Source organism: Hylobates moloch, unplaced genomic scaffold, assembly GCF_009828535.3.
Source record: "Hylobates moloch isolate HMO894 unplaced genomic scaffold, HMol_V3 SCAFFOLD_16, whole genome shotgun sequence".
Taxonomy (NCBI): Eukaryota; Metazoa; Chordata; class Mammalia; order Primates; family Hylobatidae; genus Hylobates; species Hylobates moloch.
This window is the reverse complement of record NW_026652291.1, coordinates 44474540-44499239: the sequence shown is the minus strand read 5'-3', so window position 1 is coordinate 44499239 and position 24700 is coordinate 44474540. Positions and strand designations below refer to the sequence as shown.

General features: G+C 35.9%; 1 protein-coding gene across 2 annotated transcripts in view; it reads left to right on the top strand.

The window, feature by feature from the left end:
* MNAT1 (MNAT1 component of CDK activating kinase) overlaps window positions 1–22117 on the top strand; it is a 235133-nt gene extending 213016 nt beyond the window's left edge. Inside the window, exon 8 of one of the 2 annotated variants that reach the window (XM_032134753.2) lies at window positions 21668–22117. In XM_032134753.2, the coding sequence (XP_031990644.1) occupies window positions 21668–21788 (121 nt within the window). In that variant the 3' untranslated portion in view covers window positions 21789–22117. Of the gene's footprint in view, window positions 1–16428; window positions 16782–21667 lie in introns of those variants that run through there. The other variant, XM_058429795.1, reaches the window with a different exon arrangement.
* Window positions 22118–24700: the final 2583 nt, after the last annotated feature.

Sequence of the window (24700 nt, the reverse complement as noted above, 5' to 3'; positions counted from 1 at the left end):
CTTTATGACACTACTTCCTTTTTGTTTTTGTTTTTGTTTTTCTTCCTCTGATTTCTTCTGAATCCTTTTGGCCAGTTCTTCTTCCTCTGCTAAAGTTATTGTGTGAAGTCATTCCTTGACCTTTTGTTATCATTCACTATCACTAATTGAGTACCTGTGTGTGTGGTGGCTCTTTTTTAGGCACTTCTTGTATATTGTTCCTGATAATTTATAACAACCCTGAACAGGCCACATACCTTTCCTGAGACCAGTACTATAGGAGTAGGATTTAACATCAAATGTTTGATTCTAAAGCTATATGGTAATAGTCTATTTGTCTATTTCAACTGCTATAACAAAATACCACAGACTCAGTGGTTTAAACAATAGAAGTCTATTTCTCATAATTCTGGAGGCTGGGAAGTCCTGGCTGATTTGGTTGCTGGCGAGGGCTCTCTTCCTGGCCTTCTATCTGTGTCCTCACGTGGCAGAGAGACAGCAAGTTTGTTTTCTGATATCTGTTCTTATAAGGGCATTAATACCGTCATGAAGGCTCCACCCTCATGAATTCATATAAGCCTGAATGCCTCACAAAGGCCCCATTTCCAAATAGTAACACATTGAGAGTAGGGGCTTCAACAGAAGAATTTTAAGGATAGGGGTAACACAATTCAGTACATAGCAAATCGTTTTCAGACTTTTTAAAGGAACTCAATTGTTTTTTTAAAAACAATATCTTCCTAGGACCCCAACATATAAAATAGTCAAAAGCAGAACTACTCCGTTACAGTGGGAATGACAGGTCCAGAGCCCTGATAATTTGGACCTCCCTCCCAATTCTAACCCCATAGTGCTCCAAAGGTATTTGCTGAGAACCCAAGGGCTCTGAGAAAACAGTTTAAAATGTACAATAATTTATGTTAAATTGGCCAGGCTCACGCCTGTAATCCCAGCACTTTGGGAGGCCGAGGCGGGTGGATCTTCTGAGGTCAGGAGTTCGAGACAAGCCTGGCCAACATAGTGAAACCTCTTCTCTACTAAAAACACAAAAATTAGTCAGGCGTAGTGATGCATGCCTATAATCCTGGCTACTCTGGAGACTGAGGCAGGAGAATCGCTTGAATCCGGGAGGCAGAGGTTGCAGTAAGCCAAGATTGTGCCACTGCACTCCAGCCTGGGCAACAAAGCGAGACTCTATCTGAAAAATAAAAATTATGTTAAATTGCAAGCCTAAATTTATTTTTTGTTAGTTTGAAAATCAGATTTCCAAATGGATCCTGGACATTTCTGTCATTCTACCTGTGTGTCTGAGCAGTACTTCACTCAGTTCTTTATGCTCCAAATGGAACTTACCTTCATTATTAACTTCTAACTATTGTTTTAGTGAAACTTCCTACCTCAGCAAATCTTCCAGGCTCCAGACCTGGGATGACAGGTGGAAAGATTTCTTCTTGCTGCTATGTCATATAATTGGACAGTTAAGGCCTGTAGAGCTGTAGCCCCATAGAGGCCCTCATAATATTTTCTCTTTGCTTCCTTTTTTACCCTCTTTCTCCAATCTATCTTTTCTACAAAGGTAAATTTCTAAAATTCAAGCCCAATCGCATTATTCACCTACTGACATTTTTCATGAGCCCCCATTATCTGTTTTAAAAGATACTGAAGGGGCTGAGCATGGTGACTCACGCCTGTAATCTCAGTGCTTACCAAGGCCAAGGCGGGAGAATTTCTTGAGGCCAGAAGTTCGAGAACACCCTGGGCAACTAAGTGAGACCCTGTCTCTACAAAAAATTTAAAAATTAGCTGGGCATGGTGGTGCATGCCTGTAGTCCCAGCTACTCAGGAGACTGAGATGGGACAATCACTTGAGCCCAAGGAGTTCAAGGCTACGATTGTGGCACTGCACACCAGCCTGAGTGACAGAGCAAGACCCTGTCTCTAAACAAACAAAAATAGATATTCAAGGCATACAGAACCCTCAGGATTTGACACTGAGAATACATCATATTCTCTCAGGTCTCAAGTCGTCGTAGAGTTTTTTCATTTCTAGAAAACCCTCTTTGCTTCTTTACCTACCTGGCAAATTATCATTTTCCTTTCATGTATCAACTTACTCATTACGTTTTCTGTACTCGCCTGACTTTTCCAGGTGACCAGTTCTCTTATTATTAAAAATGGTTTATTTTTATGTTTTTCTTCCTATTAGACTTATATCTCCTAGAAAACAGGGACTGTCTTCTCATCTAGCACCTAACATAGTAGTTGGTACATAGAAAGAGTTCAAGATATGTTAATTGAATAGTTGAATTCTTTTCAAGAAAATTAATTTTTTAGCATATCTAGGTATCAGCCATTTTATCTGTTAAAGAAACAGCAAGATAAGATGATTTCAAAATTTCCTTCCAGTTTTAAGATTCTGTGTTACTTCTCTTACTATAATCTCCTTACCCATGATTCTTCTCACTTATTTTACAAAGCATTTAAAAATTATTTTTAATAATCATATGTAGGATTAATTTTAAGTATATCTTTAAAGAAGGGTGGACTTTTATCCTCTTGATATTTATTTTATATTTTTTGAAAATTATTTTTAGTTCCATAAAAAATTAGTTTTTGCAAATGAGTCCAATTAGGAACAAAATATATCAAGAATAAACTTTGGATTTTTTCCTCTTCTTTACTTCCTATTGACTAATTATAGCAGTTTCGCTCCAAAGCATGTTCTTGGCGTGGGAAAACTGTGTGGCCTGTTTTGAACTTTAGGATGACAGGTGGAAATAATTTTTATCTCAAAAGTAGAATTCAAGAAAACAGTAGGGCTTTTTTCTTTGTTTTAACCTTTTAAAGTGATGAAATAAGTCTACATTTTTAACGATAAAACATTTTTGTAATGTACTGAAGTAGGTTCTGTAAAATTTAACTTTTAAAACTTATGATTTTAGAAAAAAAGTCATATGTAACTCATTAGAATGTGTTTTTATTTAAAATATCATACCAGCATGTGCATAGTTACAAGGCATTGCCAAAAAATGTAGTCTGGAAGCAAAACAGAATACTGAAAATAATGCTACAATTTTTAAAATAAGAGGAAAATATTTTCTTTACACATGAAATTTTTGGTCCAAATGATATTTAACCAACTAACTGGCTAATCTATTAAAGCATTCTATTTCAGAAAAGCTTCATTTTTGGTACCATTGATTGCATTAGCACATTATTTCTGATAATGGGCATAGATTATTTTTTTTTTCTAAAGTGATGTTTTTTCCAAAGTGATATTGTGGTTTTACTCTTGGAAGAAAGCACAAGTTTTCTGTGGGCCTAAGTATTAAAAATGTTTTTTAAAAACCTGAAATTGTTATACATTAAACCAGAACTCTTGGAACTTTTTCAGATTTTGCTGCTATAGTCACTAGTCCTTTGACTTAGATAGTTTATGAACCAATTTTTACTGGCTGGAAAATAGAATTTTCCATAATTAAGAGAAAACATCAGTTATTTTATCCAGTTGACTTTGTCTTTGCTTGTTATTGTTTGCTTTAGAGATTTATCTAAGTTGTTGACATGATTCAGATTCTAGTGTATGAAATAGAGCTTTTGAGGAGAAGTTGCTTTGAATGGAAAAATAAATACCTTAAAAAATATCTAGCTTTGAGTGTGTCTAGTCCTGTTTGAATTTTTTGTTTTTCCTTGCACTCATAGTTGTATTCTATTGTAGTATATACCTTTGAGTATAAAATTGGTTAACACACTGAGAGTTCAGTTTATGAGATGGGATAAATTTAAATCTCAAAGCAATTTTCAAATATACTCGTTAAGAAAATACAAATATTTATATTTTAAATAAAGTCATTTTCCACTATATACCCTGTCACCCTTTTATTATTATAGGCATTTTCTGATTTCCAGGAAAACCTCGTCCACCCCAGTGACTGATATATTCTCAAGCTTGTTCAACCCATGGCCCAGAGGCCACATGCAGCCCAGGACAGCTTTGAATGCAGCCCAACACAAATTCATAATCTTTCTTAAAACGTTATGACTTTTTGTTGTGTTTTGTTTTTAGCTTATCAGCTATCGTTAGTGTTAGTGTATTTTATGTGTGGCCCAAGACAATTTTTCTTCCAGTGTGGCCCAGGGAAGCCAAAAGATTGGACACCCCTGATGTATATAGCTTACCCTTCATTCAAACCCCTTTCATCTTTTGACAAAGTTTCATAATTTGTGGTGATAATTGTTTTCATATCCTATTTTTATTTGCCAGCTATTGTCATGGCTGCACTTTAGAGCTATATCTTAACTAATCAAAACCTAATTTAGTTTTAAAAATTCTGTATCTTCCGATTAGAAGTTAGGATGATTTTTTAAAATGATGGCAAATAAATATTTATGTTGCTATCAAGAAACTTATCTAGTGGGGAATGTCTAACATTTTTAAGTAGCCATGGTACGTAGAAGAGAGGTAGAGATAAAGTGCTTTGCGAATTCAGAGGAGGAAAGAAGTAATTCTATCTGGACAATCCAGAAGAGGTGTAATCTAAAACAGTTGTTAAATATTTCAAACATAGAGAAGCACAGAGAGTAATATAATAACATAATAATTGTGCTACCCAGAATTAAGAAATATTATTTGCAAACATCAAAAAATTCTAAACTTAATATTTTTCCTCTTTCTGAACAAAACAAAGACCTTAGAATGCTTAAACTCAGGCTTCCCCTCCCCTTTTTTTTTGCTATTTTTGTTGCTAGTTTGTTTTATTGTTATTGTTGTTTTTGGCTCATCTTTGCTCTTTACATCCTGCTTTTCCCATTGGTGTTTAATTTGCTTCTCGCTGAAACATTTCCTTTAGTGGTTCTTTTCCACATTTTCCTTTTTTTTGTGGGGGGAGGGCTCTACTGTATTTTGTGTTTTCCTCACATATGTCTTTCACTTTACTATTTTCTGTCCTTCTGTGGATAATCTAATGCTTAACCTGTCCATTGAAACTTTTATTCCAAGATTCCTGTTTGATTCTTTCAAAAAAGAAAATGCCTATTCTTTTCATATTGTCCTTTCCTTGCTGTATGGCAGCTATTCCTTTCGTGGTTTCTTTTGACATTAAATATACTTCTTTTAGAATTTCTTTCAGATTATTATCTATGATTCTGGATGTGTCAGTCCTGCCATTGGTCATATCTTCTGACTCTTTTATAAGTGAGATTCATTTAAATTTTTTTTTCCATTTTACTGTGAATTTTTTCTTAGTGGGAGTTGTTTTCCTGCGGGTCTTGGATCGTGAAGGCATACTGTTATAGAGATTCATATTTGCTTCTGACAAATTCCTGTTGGCTTCACTGAGTCTGAACCAGTTGTTATTCTCAATTTTTTGAGGGTGGAGCAGGCTTGGGTAGTCTCATTCCTTATGTGTGATTCCTTTTCCACCCATGCCCCAGATGGGTTGCAAGCTTTCTTGTGACTATACCCAAGCTAGTAAGCAAAATTTTCCTAGGAGCTGTTTCATAGACCGAACAGTATTTTGTAGATCTAGGTTACACTCTGGGCCGCAAGCCCAGTTTCAGCTTCCTACCTCTAACAGGACTGAGACCTGTCTCCTTTAATAGAGGATAACAGAAAACCTCACAGTTGACTTTGGCTTAAGTTCAGGGTACATGGAGATGATTAATGGAAAATATGTTTGGAAAGGTGGGTTGGAATCAAGTACAGTAGGCCTTGAATGGTAGGCTAAGGAATTTGGACTTTATGCTACATATAGCAGGAATCCAATGAATGTCTTTTTGCGTGAGAGTCATGCAGAGCTTTGCTCTAAGAAGATTAATTTGGTAACCATGAATAGGTTGGAATGGAGAGAACATACTGTAAATAGGGAGATCAGTTAAGAGACTATTCACATTAGTCTGTGAAAGAGGTAATAAAGACCTGAAATACGGTAACAATAGTGGCAATGAAGATGATGTGAGAGGTAAATAGATGTTTATAGAGAGATTATGATATAGGTTTCACACTGGTATTCAGGAGAAGGAGCATTCCAAGATGACCCCAGTGAGGATGCTGAAACTATTAAGGAAATTCAGACACAGAAAGAACGTTAGGTTTGTAAAGAAGATGAGTTCAATTATGAAAATATTATCTTTGTAGTGCCAGTGGGACACCCAGGTACAAAGGGCCACCCATTCAGATAAACATATTGGAGTATAATTAAGGTAGAAGGACAGACCAAAAGAGATGTGGGGCTTAGTAGAACAGAAGCATTAACTGAAGCCATACATTTCAGAGACAGAATCAAGTATCAGGAAAGAGAGGAGGTAAACCAAGAAGAAAATTAGTAATTAGGAAATAGAAAAAGAGAATTGTGGGGAATGATATGTCAGTGTAGTAGGAGTGTGGCCCAGGGCATAGACTGATACTATGGAAATCAGAAACTGGAAGCATTTCATAGCCAGGGGCTATCACTATTAGAGAGATGGAGGAAAATGTTGAGGAGGAGGATGTCCAAGAAATGGCCATTTAATGGTAACCAGAGTCAAAATACAAGGATATGAGGAACAAGTGGAAGGAGAGGCAGAGAGAGTGGAAATAACGTAGTAAATTCACTTTTGAAATAAAACTTATAAGGGCATACATAGTATTTGTGAAATATAGATCTGTATGTATATGTTTGAATCTATACAAACGTATTATATGTATATATATATGTAAATTTTTCCCCATGTCTGTTAGTGTGTAGGTATTGGTACCCTTGGGTTACTCTATTACCCTGTGATAAAAGATTAGCAAGCAGGATTCTTCTTATCCTTTGAAATCTCCACTTTGATCTTTATAATAGGGGTACAGTAAAAGGGGAAAGATAGAAAGCAACAATATTATTGTTGGAATAGACGTGGGAATAGACTGGAAGGTCACAGGGTTGGGAAAGGAGAGGTACATACTATTAGCAGAGGGTAAAAGTGCTTTGGAAATTTGGGCTATGGAAGATATATCTTTTGTGAAAGCATGCTTTGTATTGAAATTATCAAATAGAAGATAGAGGGTGGACAAGAACACTTACACATAATTGAATGTGCCAGATGCTTTACATAAATTTTCATGTTTAATCTTTCAAAACACTAATAAGGAGTGCATATTACCATTCTGTTTTTAATTTTTTGAGGAACTTCCGTACTGTTTTCCATGATGGCTTTACGATTTACATTCTCATTAACACTGTACTAGAGGTTCTCTGTTCTCCACACCCTTGCGAACCCTTGTTATATATTGCCTTTTTCATAGTAGCCATCCTAACAGGTGTGAGGTGATACCTCATTGTGATTTTAATTTGTGTTGCCTGGTGATTAGTGATGTTAAAGTTTTTTCACATACCTTTTGGCCATTTGTATGTCTTCCTTTGAGAAATGTCTATTCCAGTCATTTGCCCATTTTTTAATCAGATTATTTGTTTTCTTGCTATTGAGTTGTGTTCCTTATATATTTTGTATATTAGCCCCTTTCTAGGTTCTCTGTTCTGTTCCATTGGTGTATACTGTTTTTATGCCAGTACCATGCTGTTTTGATTACTTTAGCTTTGTAGTATACTTTGAGATCAGGTGATGTTTACCTGCCTCTTTGTTCATTTCCTTAAGCTTTATTTGCGTATTCAAGGTCTTTTGTTATTCCACATGAATTTTAGGATTCTTTTCTCTATTTCTGTGAAAAATGTCATAAGAATTTTGATAGAAAAATGTGATTAGAACTCAGTGATAGAATCGTTGAATCTGTTGATCACTTTGGATTTTATGGACATTTTATCAATGTTAATTCTTCCATTCCATGAATAAGGAATATTTTTTCATTTCCTTTTGTCTCCAATGTCTTTCATCAGTGTTTTATAGTTTTCAGTTTATAGATCTTTCACCTCCTTGGTTAAATTTGTTTTTAAATTGTTGGGGGTTTTTGTTTTGTTTTTGTTTTTGTTTGTTTTGGTAGCTATTGTAAATAGGATTGTTTTCTTGATTTCTTCTTCAGACAGCTCCTCATTAGTGTATGGAGGTGCTACTAATTTCTGTATGCTGATTTTGCATGCTGAAGCTTTACTGAATCAATTAGTTTCAACAGTTTTTTGGTGGAGTTGTTAGGGTTTTCTATAAATAAGATCATGTTGTCTGCAGAGACAATGTAACTTTTCCTATTTCTTCTTTTGCCTATTTGCTCTGGCTGTAACTTCCAGTATTATGTTGAATAGAAATGGCAAGAGTGGGCATTCTTGGCTTATTCCTAATCTTAAAGGAAAAGCTTTCAACTTTTCACAGCTTAGTGTGATGTTAGCTTTCGTGTTTTATATATATATGGCCTTTATTGTGTTGAGGTACATTCCTTCCATATGTAATTTGTTGATAGTTTTTATGATGAAAGGATGTTGAATTTTGTTAAATGCTTTTTTTATATTTATTGAGATGATCATATGGTTTTTGTACGTCATTATGTTAATGTGGTGTATCATTTTCATAGATTTCCATATGTTGCATCTCTGTGACAAATCCTACTTGATCATAGTGTGTTGATTCTTTTAATATGCTGTTGATTTTGGTTTGCTAATATTTTGTTGAAGATTTTTACATCTGTGTTCATTATAGATATTGGACCATAATACTTTTTTTCTTTCATGTCCTTGTGTGGCTTTTGTACTGGGGTAATGCAGGCCTCATAAAATAAGCTTGGAAGTATTCTCTCCTTTTCAGTTTTTAGAAGAATTTGAAGAAAGATTGGTATTAATTCTTTTTTGAATGTTTAGGAGAATTCAGCAATGAAGCCATCAGATTCTAAGCTTTTCTTTAATGATTTTTTTTTTTTTTTTAATTATAGATTCAGGCCAGGTACGGTGGCTCACACCTGTAATCCCAGCAATTTGGGAGGCCGAGGCAGGTGGGTCACCTGAGGTCAGGAGTTGAAGACCAGCCTGGCCAACATGGTGAAACCCCATCTCTACTAAAAATACAAAAATTAGCTGGGCGTGGTGGCGGGTGCTTGTAATACCAGCTACTCAGGAGACTGAGGCAAGATAATTGCTTGAAACCTGGGAAGTGGAGGTTGCAGTGAGCCAAGATAGCACCATTGCACTCCAGCCTGGGCAACAAGAGCGAAACTCTGTCTCTAAATAAATAAATAAATAAAAGATTCAATCTCTTTACTTTCTATTGGTTTGTTTACAATTTTTATTGCTTTATAATTCAGTCTTGGTAGGTTGTCTGTGTCTAGGAATTTATCCATTTCTTCTGAGTTCTCCAATTTATCGGTGTATAATTGTTTAGTGATTTTTTTTAAACATATGTGGCCTCAATTGTAATATCTCCTCCTTCATTTCTAGTTTTATGTATTTGAGTCTTCTTTTTTCTTAGTTAATCTAGCTAAAGGTTTGTGAATTTTATGTTTTGAAAAAAACCAACTTTTAGTTTCATTCATTTTTTTTCCTTCTATTGTATGTCTAATCTCTATTTTATTTCTACTCTAATCTTTATTTCCATCCTTACTGTAACTTTGGGCTTCCTTACACTAACTAATTCTTTAAAGTGTAATATCAGATTATTTGAGATTTTTTTTCTTTTTAAATATTGTCTTTTATTAGTATAAATTTCTCAGGACTGCTTTGGCTACATACCATAAGTTTTGGTATGTTATATTTACTTTTTCATTATTCTGAAGATATTTTTCTTGAGAATCAAAACTTCTCTTTTGATTTCTTCTTGAACCATTGATTGTTCATGAGTTGTTGTTTAATTTCCACGTTTGTGAATTTTCTAGTTTTTCTTCTGTTACTGATTTCTAGTCTCATATCATTGTGGTTATAAAAATTACTCAATATGATTTCAGTCTTACTAAATGTGTTAAGATTTGGTTTCTGGGCTAACGTATGATTTATTTCGTCAAATGTTCTTTGCACTCAAGAAGAACGTGTATTCTGCTGCTGTTGGCTGGAATTTTCTGTATATGTCTGTTAGGCTTATTTTGTCTGAAGTGTAGTTCTAGCTTAGTGTTCCTTTATTGATATTCTTTCTGGATTATCCATTGTTCAAAGTGAAATGTTGAATTCCCAACTATTATTGTTTTCCTGTCTATTTCTCCCTTTAGATCTGTTAATATTTGCTTTATATATTTAGGTGCTCTGACTTAGTTTCATATATATTTACATTTGTTATATCCTCTTGATTAATTGATCCTTTTATCATTATCTAGTGACCTTCTTTGTTTCATATGATGGTTTGACTTAATATCTGTTTTGTCTAATGTAAGTTTAGCTGTCCCTGTTCTTTTTGGTTTCCATCTACATGGAGTATCTTCACTTTCATTCTGTGTGTGTCCTTAAATGTGAAGTGAGTCTCTTTTAGGCAGCATATAATTGGGTCTTATTTTTTTTATCCATTCAACCACTCTATGTCTTTTGATTGGCAAATTTAGTCTATTTACATTTAAAGTAATGATTGATAGGTAAAGATTTACTTTTGCTATTTTGTTAATGGTGTTGTAGTTATTTGGTTGTTTTGGAGACCTTTTGTCCCTTTCCTCTTTTCTTGCTGTCTTTCATTGTGATTTGATGATTTTCTATAGTGGCATGTTTCTATTCCTTTCTCTTCATCTTTTGTGTATCTACTGTAGGTTTTTGCATTTTTGTTACCATGAGGGTTACATAAAACATCTTATAGTTATGCTAGTCATACAAAAACATACAAAAACTTACTTTTATTCTCTGTATTAGTCTGTCCTCATGCTGCTAATAAAGATATACCTGAGACTGGGTAATTTATAAAGGAAAGAGGTTTAATTGACTCTCAGTTCCACATGGTTGGGGAGGCCTCACAGTCATAACTGAAGGCGAATGAGGAGCAAACACATCTTACATGGCAGAAGGCAAGAAAGCATGTGGCAGGAGAACTCCCCTTTATAAAACCAACAGATCTCATGAGACTTACTCACTATCATGAGAACAGCATGGGAAAGATCTGCTCCCATGATTCATTTACCTCCTACTAGGTCCCTCCCATGGCAGGTGGGAATTATGGGAGCTACAATTCAAGATGAAAATTTGGGTGGGGAAACAGCCAAACCATATCATTCTTCTCTTATATTTTATGTTTTCTGTGTCAGTGTATGTATTTTTACATTATGTATCCATTAACAAATTTTTGTAGCTCTAGTTCTTTTCTGGAAATGCTTTTGTCCTTCAACATTTATGTTAGAGTTATAAGTAATTTACACACTACCAGTACAGTGTTAGAGTATTCTGAATTTGACTGTATATTTACCTTTGTCAGCGAGTTTTATACTTTGATGTTCCTTTTTTTTTTGAGATGGAGTTTCACTCTTGTTGCCCAGGGAATAGTGCAATGGCGCAATCTCGGCTCACTGCAACCTCCGCCTCCCAGGTTCAAGTGATTCTCATGCCCCAGTCTCCTGAGTAGCTGGGATTACAGGCATGCACCACCACACCCAGCTAATTTTGTGTTTTTACTAGAGACAAGGTTTCTCCATGTTGGTCAGGCTGATTTTGAACTCCCAACCTCAGGTGATCTGCCCACCTCACCCTCCCAAAGTGCTGGGATTACAGGCGTGAGCCACCACGCCCACTCTATACTTTCATGTTTCTAAGTAGTGGCCTTTTGTTTAAGTCTGAAGAACTCCCTTTTGCATTTCTTGTAACACAAGTCTAATAGTGATGAACTCCCTCAGTTTTGTTTGTCTGGAAAAGTCTTTGTCCCTCATTGGTGAAGGATAGCTTTGCTGCATAAAGTATTTTCAGTTGGCATTTTTTTTCTTTCACAGACTCTTCCCATTTACTCCTGGTCTGCAAGATTTTTGCTGAGAAATTCACCAGTGGTCTTATTTAGGTTCCCTTGTATGTGATATGCTGCTTCTCTCTTGCTGCTTTAAAAATTCTCTGTCTTTGATTTTTGAAAATTTGATTATAATGTGTCTTGGTGAAGTCTTCTCTGGGTTGAATCTGATTTTACATCTTTATGTTTCATGTACCTTGATGTTTATATCTTTCCCCATATTTAGAAAGTTTTCTGACAGTATTTCTTTTTCTTTCTCTTTCTTTTTCCTTCTTTCTTTTCTTTCTTCTTTCTTTTGAGACAAGGTCCTTTTTTTTTTTTTTTTTTTGAGACGGAGTCTCACTCTGTCACCTAGGCTGGAGTGCAGTGGCATGATCTCGGCTCACTGCAAGCTCCGCCTCCTGGGTTCACACCATTCTCCTGCCTCAGCCTCCTGAGTAGCTGGGACTACAGGCGCCCACCACCACGCTCGGCTAATTTCTTTTTGTATTTTTGGTAGAGACGGGGTTTCACCGTGTTAGCCAGGATGGTCTCGATCTCCTGACCTCGTGATCTGCCCACCTCGGCCTCCCAAAGTGCTGAGATTACAGTCATGATCCACAGTGCCTGGGAGACAAGGTCTTACTCTGTTACTTAGGCTGGACTGCAGTGGCATAATTATGACTCACTGAAGCCTTAACCTCCCAGGCTCAAGTGACCCTCCTGCCTCAGTCTCCCAAGTAGTTAGGACTACAGGCACACATCACCACTTAGGCACCTGGAGATTGGAAAGGCAGAAAACTGTGGGATGCCCAGTGGCCAAACCTGCAGGGGGTCTGTTGTAGCTATGCTGACTGCTAGATTCCTCAGCAGCTAGTAAAAGCCTATTAGGGTCTTCTGCAGAGCAAGCTGCTGTGGTCCACCTCAGTGAACACCGTGGTATCCTCAGGGATGAAATCTCTTGTGGTAGCCACAAGGGCTGTTGAGGTCCTCAGCAGAGAAGGCTGCTGGAATACTGTGCATAGCAGACCACTAAGGATAGTAATGATTTCTGCTTAAATGGCTGATACTGATAGCCCCCATCCTTCTTTGTTTCCACCCATGCCAGTCTCTTCAGCAATCTGGGTGGGGTATAACTAATGCTGGTTGCTGATTTCTCAGGCAGTACCCTGAAAGTCTGGGGAAGCTGCTCTTTCATCCTGCTCTCCATTGCCATGCCAGGGATACTCACAAACTTGGGAGTTCCTTTTCTATGCTGATCAGTGCTAGCCTTGGGAATGGGAGGATAAAGGCAGAATGAATTGTTTCTTTCTTTTGTGTGGTTATGGGATTTTTGTGTCATTACTTATGGGAGTTTTCTTCCAGTGTATTGCTGTAGTTTCTCAAGTAGATTCCTGAGCTCTTCCAGTTATTCCCATTCATGGATAGCTGTCCAATTATTGCTCTTTGTGAAGAAAACGAAGGCTGGGTTTTCCTACTTAGCCATCTTTCTGACATCATTCCTTGCTTTTCTTTATAGCTTTGTCATATTTACATATTCCATGTTTAGCTTTGCATGTTCAGAATTTAATATGAATGGAACCATGCTCTCCATATTCTTCTGTAACTTGGTTTTTATGGGTTTTTTTTTTTTTGCTAAGCATTGTTTGTGACAGTCAGTCGTATTGATGCATGTACATAGCTGTAACTTATTTATTTTCACTTCTGATAGTATTCCATTGTATCAATAACAAGTTTATCCATTCTCTTGTCAATGGACATTTGGTTGTTTCTGTTGTTATTTTGCTATAAGAAACACGACTGCTGTAAATACTATGCATATGCCCTTTGGAGTCCTTAGGTGGCGAAATCAAATAGGTTACCTTGTCTCTGTTATTATTATTTTCCTCATTTCCAGGTGCCTTACAGCTCCCTTGTGTCTACATTTTTTGCAAGTCTAGAAGGGAGGGGAAGAGAGTTTATGAGGTATTGGTGATAGCAGAGGATAGCTGCATTTACTACCCTTTACTTCAAAATAGCTTCTTTTGTCAGACCATTACACATTGTAGTTCTCTAAGCCTCTGCCTTAGCCCCTCCTCTTTTCTCATTCTATCCCTTCTTCTTAAATATTAACATTTATTTTTATGGTTTCAAATACCATCTAAATTCTGGTAACTCCAAATTGGTATCTTCATTCCATAACTCTCTTCTTTTCACTTGGCCCGTATATCTAGCTACCATTCCTCATCTCCATGTATATGTCTCTACTATAATCACTTCAGACTCAAGTCCAAAACCAAAGTTGGGATCTTTCCCCTCTTTCCTCTCCCACCCTTACTTGCTTCTCCAGTTTTCTATTTCTCTGTGAGGGCATCTTCCCTGATCTATGTGACTATGTGATTAGGTACCTAGAAGTTGACCTTGACACTGCTTTTTCCTTCCCACCCTCATATCAACCCACTTACTCACTGAAATATTTCTAAACCAGTAGTTTTCATTATTTTCACTGCCACCACCCTGATTCAAATCACCATTTCATCAAGCCTAGACTAGAGAAACATTCTCCTAAGGAATCTCTCTGTATCTACTCTTGCTTTTCTCTAATCCATTAGGCAGCCAAAGTGGACCATTTATATTATCAATTTCCCTTTTTTTTTTTTGAGACGGAGTGTTGCTCTTGTTGCTCAGGCTGGAGTGCAATGGTGTGATCTCAGCTCACCGCAACCTCTACTTCCCAGGTTCAAGTGATTCTCCTGCCTCAGCCTCCCGAGTAGCTGGGATTATAGGCATGCGCCTCTGTGCCCAGCTAATTTTGTATTTTTAGTAGAGATGGGGTTTCTCCATGTTGGTCAGGCTGGTCTCAAACTCCCGACCTCAGGTGATCCGACCACCTTGGCCTCCCAAAGTGCTGGGATTACAGGCATGAGCCACCGTGCCCGGCCATCAGCTTTCTAATAATAACTTTTCAGTGGCTTCCCAGTGCCCTGGAATAAAATTCACAGTTTTTAAACATTTTCTATAAGGCCATCTTTTGTGTACTTTCTGCCTACATCTCTAGCCTCATCCTGAGCTGAAACCACCTGTCCCCTATATTCTCAATATGTACTGTGTCTCCTTACTACTTCATATATGTTCTTCCCCCTCTCTGGATTACCGTTATACTCCCCTTGCCTTCCTAGCTAATTTTATCTCTTTGGATCTAAGCTTAACTGTCATTTTTTTAGGGAAACCTGTTCTGATCTTATTCATGTTGGCTTCCCTTTTTATCCACACTCATCAAGGCCTACTTTCTCATTTGTAATATTCATTATTTAATATGTTTCTTTTTTGCTGGATTATAAGGTCAGTGAGATCATGAAGTCTTTGTTCTCTGTTTTATTATCAGGGCTACTTCAATACCTGGCAAATAGTAGGCTCTCAGTAATTTTTTTTTTTTTTTTTGAGAATGAATGAGCTGCATGTATCTAAATTTCTGCATTTTTGCCCCCTCACTCTTGGAGATAAACTATTCATCCTGCCTTTATAAAGATATGATGAAAATTCTGGCACATATCTGTTACTAACATGGAATTTCTAGTAAAAAATTACGTTAGACAAACCAGAATCAGGCACTAGGTTTTTTAAGGAATATTACCAAAGAAAGTCAGAAGCTAGTACATTTATTTTTATAATATCTACTGAATTTCCAAGAAGTGACTCTTGTTTCTCACTGGGATACACAAAATCTAGGCTCATATTACTTGCTATTTTTAGATTTTTGTAATGAAACTTTGCCTTACTCTATCTCTCCCAGTCATTATTCTGAATAAATTAATAGAAATGAGTATCATAATGTTTTAAGAATCAATAAATAAAAACATTAGTTATGCCATTTTTCTGGGTAATCTCATCTAAGCATATAATGGCAATACTGAAATTAGACAAACATTGTATTAATCTCTTGTGGAAATAAACATCTGACTTTGAAGAATATACTTAAAATTTATCAAATATCATTTGGCCTATTAGCTACTGTTTATTTTCTGTTTTTCGTGGCTCTATCTATCTCATAGCCCATGTTCCTGAGATGTTCCTGTGTTTAAATGTATGTATTATATAGACAGAATCTATCCTTAGAGGTCTATCCTTTGAGATAATCAGCACTACCAACAACATCGTTCATAGAATATATTATACTTAAGTAGCTATATCTTCTGTGTGTTCTATAGTTCACACTTAAATCAAGGAAATAATCCTTTCATTATGTAATTATATTAACTGTCAGTAATAACTGTTCTATCCAAAATACCTGGTGTGCTCTTTGATAGCAATAAATTACACAGTTATAGTATAACTGGACTTATACTCTAGTTATAAGGCAGAAAGTCTTCTCCGAGCAATCTATATTCAGTTATTAAATATGAGTAATAATAAATCATTGTGTTCATTCGGAAACCATGTGTCTTTTAATTTCCAAATATGAGTTTTGGTGTTTGGATGGTCTAAATGTCTGGCATAATTATTCACTCCCTTTCCAAGTGTGTTGGTGTAAATCTGAATTCAGTTTTATTATTAGTTTATTCAAATTATATTCTCACTTGCTGGCTAGATGGTAAAGTGTAAGAGTAACATATGACTGCCTGTGGAAGTTTGTTACATTTTTGTTTGGACTTCACGAAACCATGTGTTTTTTTGTTTTTTGTTTTTTTTAAGATGGAGTCTCGCTCTGTCGCGCAGGCTGGTGTGCAGTGGCATGATCTTGGCTCACTGCAACCTCCACCTCCCGGGTTCAAGTGATTCTCTTGCCTCAGCCTCCTGAGTAGCTGGGATTACAGGTGTGTACCACCACGCCCAGCTAATTTTTGTATTTTTAGTAGGTTCGGGGTTTCACCATGTTGGTCAGGCTGGTCTGGAACTCCTGACCTTGTGATCTGCCCACCTTGCCCTCCCAAAGTGCTGGGATTACAGGCGTGAGCCACTGCACCCAGCCGGCCATATATTTTTATAACCAAGCTGCCCTCAGAATTATGAATAGTATTTCTGACATGTAGTGTCTTTTCTCATTTATCTTAAAATATATGATTACCACTCTATAAACAGTTTGTCTATTATTCTGGTACTGTGCTTAGTTTAAGACACCTAACCATTAACTAGTTTTCAGAATGTTTTTGCTTTTTAGTGATAGTTGTGTGAGCGCACTATTGCTCTGGTTGTTTTTAAATCTCACTGAGATTTCAGGTTGTTAATGTAAATCTTTATAGCTTTGGCTGAACTTCCTACAAGAGCTGTGGGTCTTGATAGCTGAGATCAGCTGGCTGATCTCTCTTAATGGCAGTTAGATTTGAATTTTGTGGGCTAGGACACAGATCTGTTTGGAAATGGTCTGTTTAATGCATGATGGCTTTAAATGAAGACTTGAAAAAAACGGGCCACCTTGTAAAAAGAAAATCTTAGTCTCTAGAGTTCACTACCTTTCTTAGTTTGAACCAGTCCAAGTTTTTAACTCTCCATAGGGCCTGGTAATTTGAGGTGGAGGAAACTAATATGAACTTTACATTTCATTTCAATATAAATTCCAAGCCAGTGTGCTTTAAGGATTGTCACAAACATATTCTGACTGGACAGGAAGAGTGCTTTCCTCTTGGTCTTGAGTGACAAGCCCTGCCCTCTGCCCCTAGCGGAGAACTCAAAGCATTGTTAAGTAGCACTAAAATGAGCTGAGTCCAAGACTTCAGCCAGATGGTCAATATAGCACTTTTAAAGGAAGGGAAATAGGAAAAGAGTAATCTCAGAGGCACTCCTATGTTAAAGAACTAAGAAAATGAAGTCTTTCTGAAGCTAAGTGTAAATTATACCACTTTCTTTGGGAGCAAAAGCTGCAAAATATAACACAAGAAAATGACAGTGTAGGAAATCAAAGTTCAGGAACAAACCTTCAAGTGTGGTTTTCTAATGCTTAATCGTATCTTACGCCCTTCTCAGGATCCATTGCTCCTTTTCCCTGTCTCTTCTCCAAGGTCTGTTTGAAAGGGATTTTGATGGGATAGGAAGGCGGCTTTAGACAGAGCATAAATTAGGGCATAAGATGTCCTTTGTACAAGAATTATCTTAGACATGCTTTCAAAAACATACTTTTTTGACCTTATTAAGAAAATAATCAAAGGTATGATTTTTTAAGTCTTTGAGTTTAGTCTGCTTTTAGTAAAAATAAGGTATAGGTACCAAAATAAGCAAACCTCATTTTTACTTTCCTGGTTTCTGCTTATAAGATTTACACATATTTAAAATAAACCCATGAAAAACAGGAATAGTGTCATGGGATTGGCTAAATAGTTAGAGCAATTACCTCCAGGCTCCCAAACCCAACTGAGCTTGACTTTTGGAAATAAATTTGGCTAAGACTTCTTCCTCATTCTGTTTTATAAAGGTATACATGAAATGATACTGACTTCTGCCAGAAACCCCAGGAATCCTGTTCAGTGATGTACTTGTAATGGTCATGAAAGAATAAAAACACAGATGTGGATTAAGGTAGAAAAGTACAGAAAACACTAAATTTTCATTGTGCTGTTTCAGTGTGGCAGATTCTTTAAAATACTTTGACATGCTACAATAAAGGGTTTAAGAACATTAAGATACTTAAAAAATAAAAGCCCACAATTGAATAACAAAAATGAACTTTGTTTTATTTTTTATTGGCATTAATGTAGGTTGCCGTGGTGAAAATAGTTTGAAATACTTCACAGTAACAGTTTTGTGCAGCCCTAGAGATCAAAAACAGCAAAGTAAATAAGCAGGACTCTTAACGACTCATACTCACAGACATGTTTAATGTAAATGATTGCTAGAAGGGAAGGGCATTTTCTTCAGTGCTATACAAAGAAATTTTAATTGACTTGGTTTTGGCAGTGAGAATTGTAAAACTTAGCATTAATAAGTCAAATTTAAAAATGTTTGCTCATTACTCTGGATTATGACTATGTTCAAGAAATACTATTTTCAAACACTAATCATTTAGATAAACTTTTTTACACATTTATGGCCTCAATGAGTATGACTGTTTATAACATTTTACCTATAAAGCTGAACTGTTTTATATACTCTTTATGGAAACATGGCCATAAATTAAAAGATGCAACTGTTTTGAATATTTTACTGGTGGTCCTCTGTTTTCCTGCCAGCAGTGCAGCTGTTTCAGGTTTCTCAGGATAACATATAAAAAGCTGTATGCACACTGCAAGTTTATGCTCAAATTGCCAAGCCAGATATGGTATGACTCAACTTTCCCAGAAGCAAGCTGTACCAAAATGTGATGAATCAAAACAGTTAGTTGCACAGTGGTTTGTATTACAGCTATGAAAACCAATTCTCATTTGTGATGGTTGGCTTTTCAAGGTTGACAAACATTCTACTGTGGTGCTTGAATTTTACCGTAAGTGAACATCTATTGAAGCTAAGACTATGCTTTTCTTTTGAGGATCTGAGGAAAGGAAAGGGTGATACATCATCATCTGGTGTGCAGATAAAAATTAGCTGGAAACTTGTATCAGGAATGGAACATTTCATTTCCAAGTCACCTGTAAAAATATTACTCACCTATTATTTGTATGATAGTTATTGAATTCCCTGTGAAGCCAGGTTAATTTTTAGACCTTTCTGAGGTAACTTAACATTTACTTCATTTCTCATGCATCAGAATCTTAACAGTTGATATTTTATTGTGTCTTGGAAAGTAATAAGCAGATAACTTTATGGCCATGGGGTAGGTGTGGTGAATCCCTATTTCAATCCTATGCGACCTAAGGTTCTATTAAAAGTTTAACAACGACTATTTTTTCTTTCTTTTTTTTTTTTTTTTAACAGGGTCTCACTCTGTTGCCCAGGCTGGAGTGCAGTGGTGCGATCTGCGCTCACTGCAACCTCTGCCTCATGGACTGAAGCGATTCTCCTGCCTCCCGAGTAGCTGGATTACAGGCACCTGCCACCATGCCTGGCTACTTTTTCTATTTTTAGTAGAGACGAGGTTTCACCATGTTGGCTAGGCTGGTCTCAAACTCCTGTCCTCGGGTGATCCACCTGCCTCGGCTTCCCAGCGTGCTGGGCTCACAGGTGTGTGCCACCACACCCAGACAACAATGACTAATTAGTAACAGTAGTCTCTAAAGTGGGATTTGTCCCAGGAGGGTATGTAAGATACAGTATATGGAGAAAATATTAAAACATTCATTCATTAATACATTTAGAGATGGAGTCTTGCTCTGTCACCCAGGCTGGAGTGCAGTGGCAAAATCTCGGCTCACTGCAACCTCCACCTCCTGGCTTCAAGTGATTCTCCTGCCTCAGCCTCCTGGGTAGCTGGGATTACAGGCATGTGCCACCATGCCCAGCCAAGTTTTTGTATTTTTAGTAGAGATGGGGTTTTGCCATCTTGGCCAGGCTGGTCTTGAACTTCTGACTTCAGATGATCCGCCCGCCTTGGCCTTCTAAAGTGCTAGGTTACAGGTGTGAGCCAACGCATCCAGCCAGAACTTTTTATTTAAATATTTTTATTTCATCCTTTTTCTATTTATATTTTTATACTACACTTACTATATTAGTATCTTATATATATAATTAGTAACGTATAGTACATTAGTATTCTACATAAAACATATGTACATAAAACATATCTGAGATATGTTTTATGGATATAAAATACTATCAAAAATGTTTTTGTTTTTGTTCAATAAATATTAATTCTCTTCTTTCTTCCGCTTTCCCCTTTCACCCTTGGCAGAGAAGCAAAGAATTGAGTTAAAACTTTGATTTGTGACAATGTGAATAAATTATAGCTAATTCCAGGAACTTAGCTGCATCCTACCTTGACCCATTTTTTCTATTGGACTCTTATATTGCTCTATGTTTTAGCTACACAGGTTTATTAAACATGGATACAAATGAAAAAACAGACTTGTTATGTTAGAAGTTATAAGTTGCTCATGCATTAAGATGTTGACACACAGGAAGTTTGAATGAATGAGTGAAAAAGGTTCCAAGTTATTAAAATGTTCTGGCACCTGATTTATTCATTTGCCATACCAGTAATTCTAAGGTGGGTGAAGCTCCTTTACTTCCTGAAGAAACAAGTTAGTTTCTTAAACTAAGCATTAAAACAATGCTGGAATTATTTGTTTCCAGAAGTGTTAGTAGTCATGCTAAGTTGCCCCTCTTTGGCTAGATTGTCCAGTTTTTTTTAGGCCTGTTTTGTCTATTTTTGTCAAGACAGAAATGTTTAATTGCTTTAAAAAAACTGTGTGTGGTTGCAGAAAAAAATTGTACTGTTATATTGTTGAGATCAATGAGACCTTTCTGTATTTACTTTTTCAGACATTATTTTGAACTCAGGCTCAGTCTCAGAGATTTCTTCAACATGTAATTTTCTAATGTTTCCTTTCCTGCAAGGAATGAGACAATATATTCTTGGAATATTGAAGTACTTTTGAAGTAACATACGTTTTCTCCCCTCTTCCATTTGTTTAGCTGTTGAGGGGTTGCTTTAAAACAATTTATGTAGAAATATCAGTACCTTAATAGTATTGTGATACTGTGTATTTCTTAAGCATATGCCAGGAAGGAGAGCATTAGTTAGGTGTCCAAAAAACAGCCAACAAAACAAATCAGCTCTGAAAATTGTGAAGCAGTGAATATTTTAGAATTATTTTTGAAACTTCTTTCAGAACTGTTTTTAGGCCCCGTGGTAATTTGCTATGTAATTTAGTACTAGTTTAGGCACTCCATGTACAGTTGGCATGTTTCCTTTTGAGAGATAATAATCTATTTATAATAAAAGTCTGAATATTTCAATCTCGGAATTCCTCTTTAAAACTTGAATCAGTTTTACTATTGCTTTTTAAAATGTTACCAATTTATATTTGCTTTTTATATCAATGCTACACTTCTTATTTTGTTTTAGGTATTTAAACCATGTCAGAGCTGCCTCACCACAGGACCTTGCTGGAGGCTATACTTCTTCTCTTGCTTGTCACAGAGCACTACAGGATGCATTCAGTGGGCTTTTCTGGCAGCCCAGTTAACCATTTATAAGATTTGGACCTTGGAGCTGAACCAGGGTGCTAGCAAAAGTAAAGCAGACTTGTAAAATTATAGCTATATGCAGCTGCACAACACAGTCCTACCACTAGCAGCTGTGTTAAAGTATTTATAAAGAGAAAATTTCAGAACTAAGTTGAGTAATATAGGGGATATATATTTGTGAAAAAGAATTTTTACTTATATTTTTCAGAGGATTTGACACAATAAGCCTCATCTGATGGAAGAGAGGAATAAATAATTCACCTATATGTGTTTGAGGTTGACAGACTTATAAAATCTTTTTAAAAAATAAAGCTATAATTTATATTAAGTTCTGTGGTTTTTCTCTTATTACAGTGTTTTACTTGAACACATTTTAAATACCATTTTGATTACAACATTTACTGTTAATATCTAAGTCTATTATTTCTTCTCATAAAATATTCCCCTTTTTCCTAATGTCTTCATACTAGTCCAGACAAGTGGATATATTTCCTTTGACCAAGTTATGGCAAGAAAAACCTGACCCATGATAATGTCATTCTCTCAATACTAAGGACTCTGCCTGTTTTAAGCAGTGGAAAATGAGGCAAACCTTGATCAAGGTGTTGTAGTTCCCAGCTGTGAGCCACACTCAGGATAAAACAGAACCCAGCATTAACCTGCTTTAGTGACACATTCAAAGAAGTAAGTTAATAAAATTTAATACTTAAATGACACCTTCCACCTCCAATGTAAGCTCATTTTATGATGAATCCTTTGGAGACTGGAGAAGGTACATTTTAAGTACAATTCCCTATGTATAAATTGTATACTGACACAGTTTTTTTTATTGAAACTTCAAAGGCTTTTATTACCAGGGTTTTGCTTAAAGAGTTTAGACATTAATAGGATGATATTTGCAGCATCTCAACCTTGTATGAGTCTGTTACATAGAGCATTGGATATGGGATATAGTTTCTTAAGGAAATTAAGGGATTTCCTATCAAATCTCTATTAGAACAGATGTTAGTTTTATGGGTAGAAACTTAGGTGAAACAAGACTTGTGGTTACATTAGGATGGACTATCCATCTGTAACAACACCATCTTATTTTACTAAGCAGGTATTAATTAATTTTAGCAATACATCTTCATCTTTATTGTACTTCTATCTTTGTTAAATGAGAAAACCAAGGCATCAAATAATTGAGTAGACAAAGATCATATTCACAAGTTAGTAAAAAGCCAGAATTAGAATGCAGGTTTTGTTTTTTTTTTAATCAAAGTCCAGGTCCATCTACATTCTACCAGACTGCATATCCTATTCCTGTATCTATTAGGTATTCCCAAACTGAAGATTAGTGTTCTTAAGTACAGTCTATAAATCTGTTCAAAGAATAGTTAGAATATTGAATGTAGAGTTAAGGCCTTGCAGCAGCCAATTGCAAAAATAAGGAATCCAGTCTTTTGAAAAGAAACACTACTGCTTGTTCTCATACCTTTTATAAATGTATTTTAAAAAGAATGAACTAATTAATAAAACATATCAAAGGCTTTTAAGACTTGTTTTGAGCCTGCCTTATTGTGGAAATTGCATGCACCTGGTTTGGCAAATAAATTCCAAAACCTTTATACATTTGTAAATATTTTGTAGTTGCTATTGCTGTACTTTGTTCAATAGGCCAAATTTAGAAGTTAACTGACCTTATTTGATCAAAGGGAATGGTGAAAAATAACTTAGTGACAATTCACTGAGGTTTAGTGAACTCACTGAATCTACTAAACGACAGAAATATTCTAAATTGATGTGCTTATCCCCTACCATCCAAGTGATTTACTCTCAGAGACAAAGGCTGTACCTATCTTTCATCTACATGAGTTAAGTCTTCAAGTATTTTATGAGTACAGAAGTAACAGTTAACAACTACTGTATTACCTGTGTCCCAGGCACTGCTTCATGCTTTGTGTATTACCTAATCCTCAAAACAGTTCTACTAGTATTTTCCCCATTTTAACAGATGAGGAAGCTGAGACAATGGTTAGGTAAGTTGCCAACAGTCATATAACTTAAAAATAGCAGAGCTGGGATTTGAACTCAGGCAGCCAGACTCCAGAAGCCATGCTTTAGAGATTACTGTCAAACAACTGCTGTGCTAAAACTAGTCCTGGGTAGTTGAACTTCATAAGACTTCCAGGAAGTTCTACAGATCAAGTATCTAGATCTTTTATGAGATATGACATCAACTAAATGATCTTGTTGATGTCCTAAGAGAAGTTCTGAGAAATTCATGGTGTAGAAAATGATTTTACTAATAACTATACTCCCTCTTAAGCAGATATTAATGGTACGGAATACATTTACATCATAGTTAGTATACATGATTACTTAGTATTCCTTGATTCAATGAATATTTCAACTATGCTTCTCTTAGAAGTTGTCTTTAAGCTCTCAACAGGTTGTCAGATAATTATTTTAAAATCCAATTAAGGTGGTAGAAAACCTGTCAAAAAGTTAACAAAATTAAAAATTGTATCTAATGAGCTTTCCAGCTTTCTAGCTGTCATTTTCTAGTAGATTCATCAGGAATTCATTTACTAGGTATCACATCTGAAAGTTTAGGATGGACCTAGATTTAAATAATGAATAATCACATATTCACTTATCCACTCAGAAAAGGGGGAAGTTAAAACGTTAATAGATACATCTAGGGATTCTGTTTTCTTTACAATTACATATTGCATATTTTGTCCAGAGTAACTAAATGGAGACAAGAGTCTTACCACTTTACATGTATAAATAAGAACATCATTTGTACACATACTTAATAACCTAGGACATCAATGTACAATACTTGGGTTGTTTCAAAACAATTTGAATTAAGTAAGGAATGAGTGTTCCAGTTCATTACATCCCTATACTGCTTACCATTTAT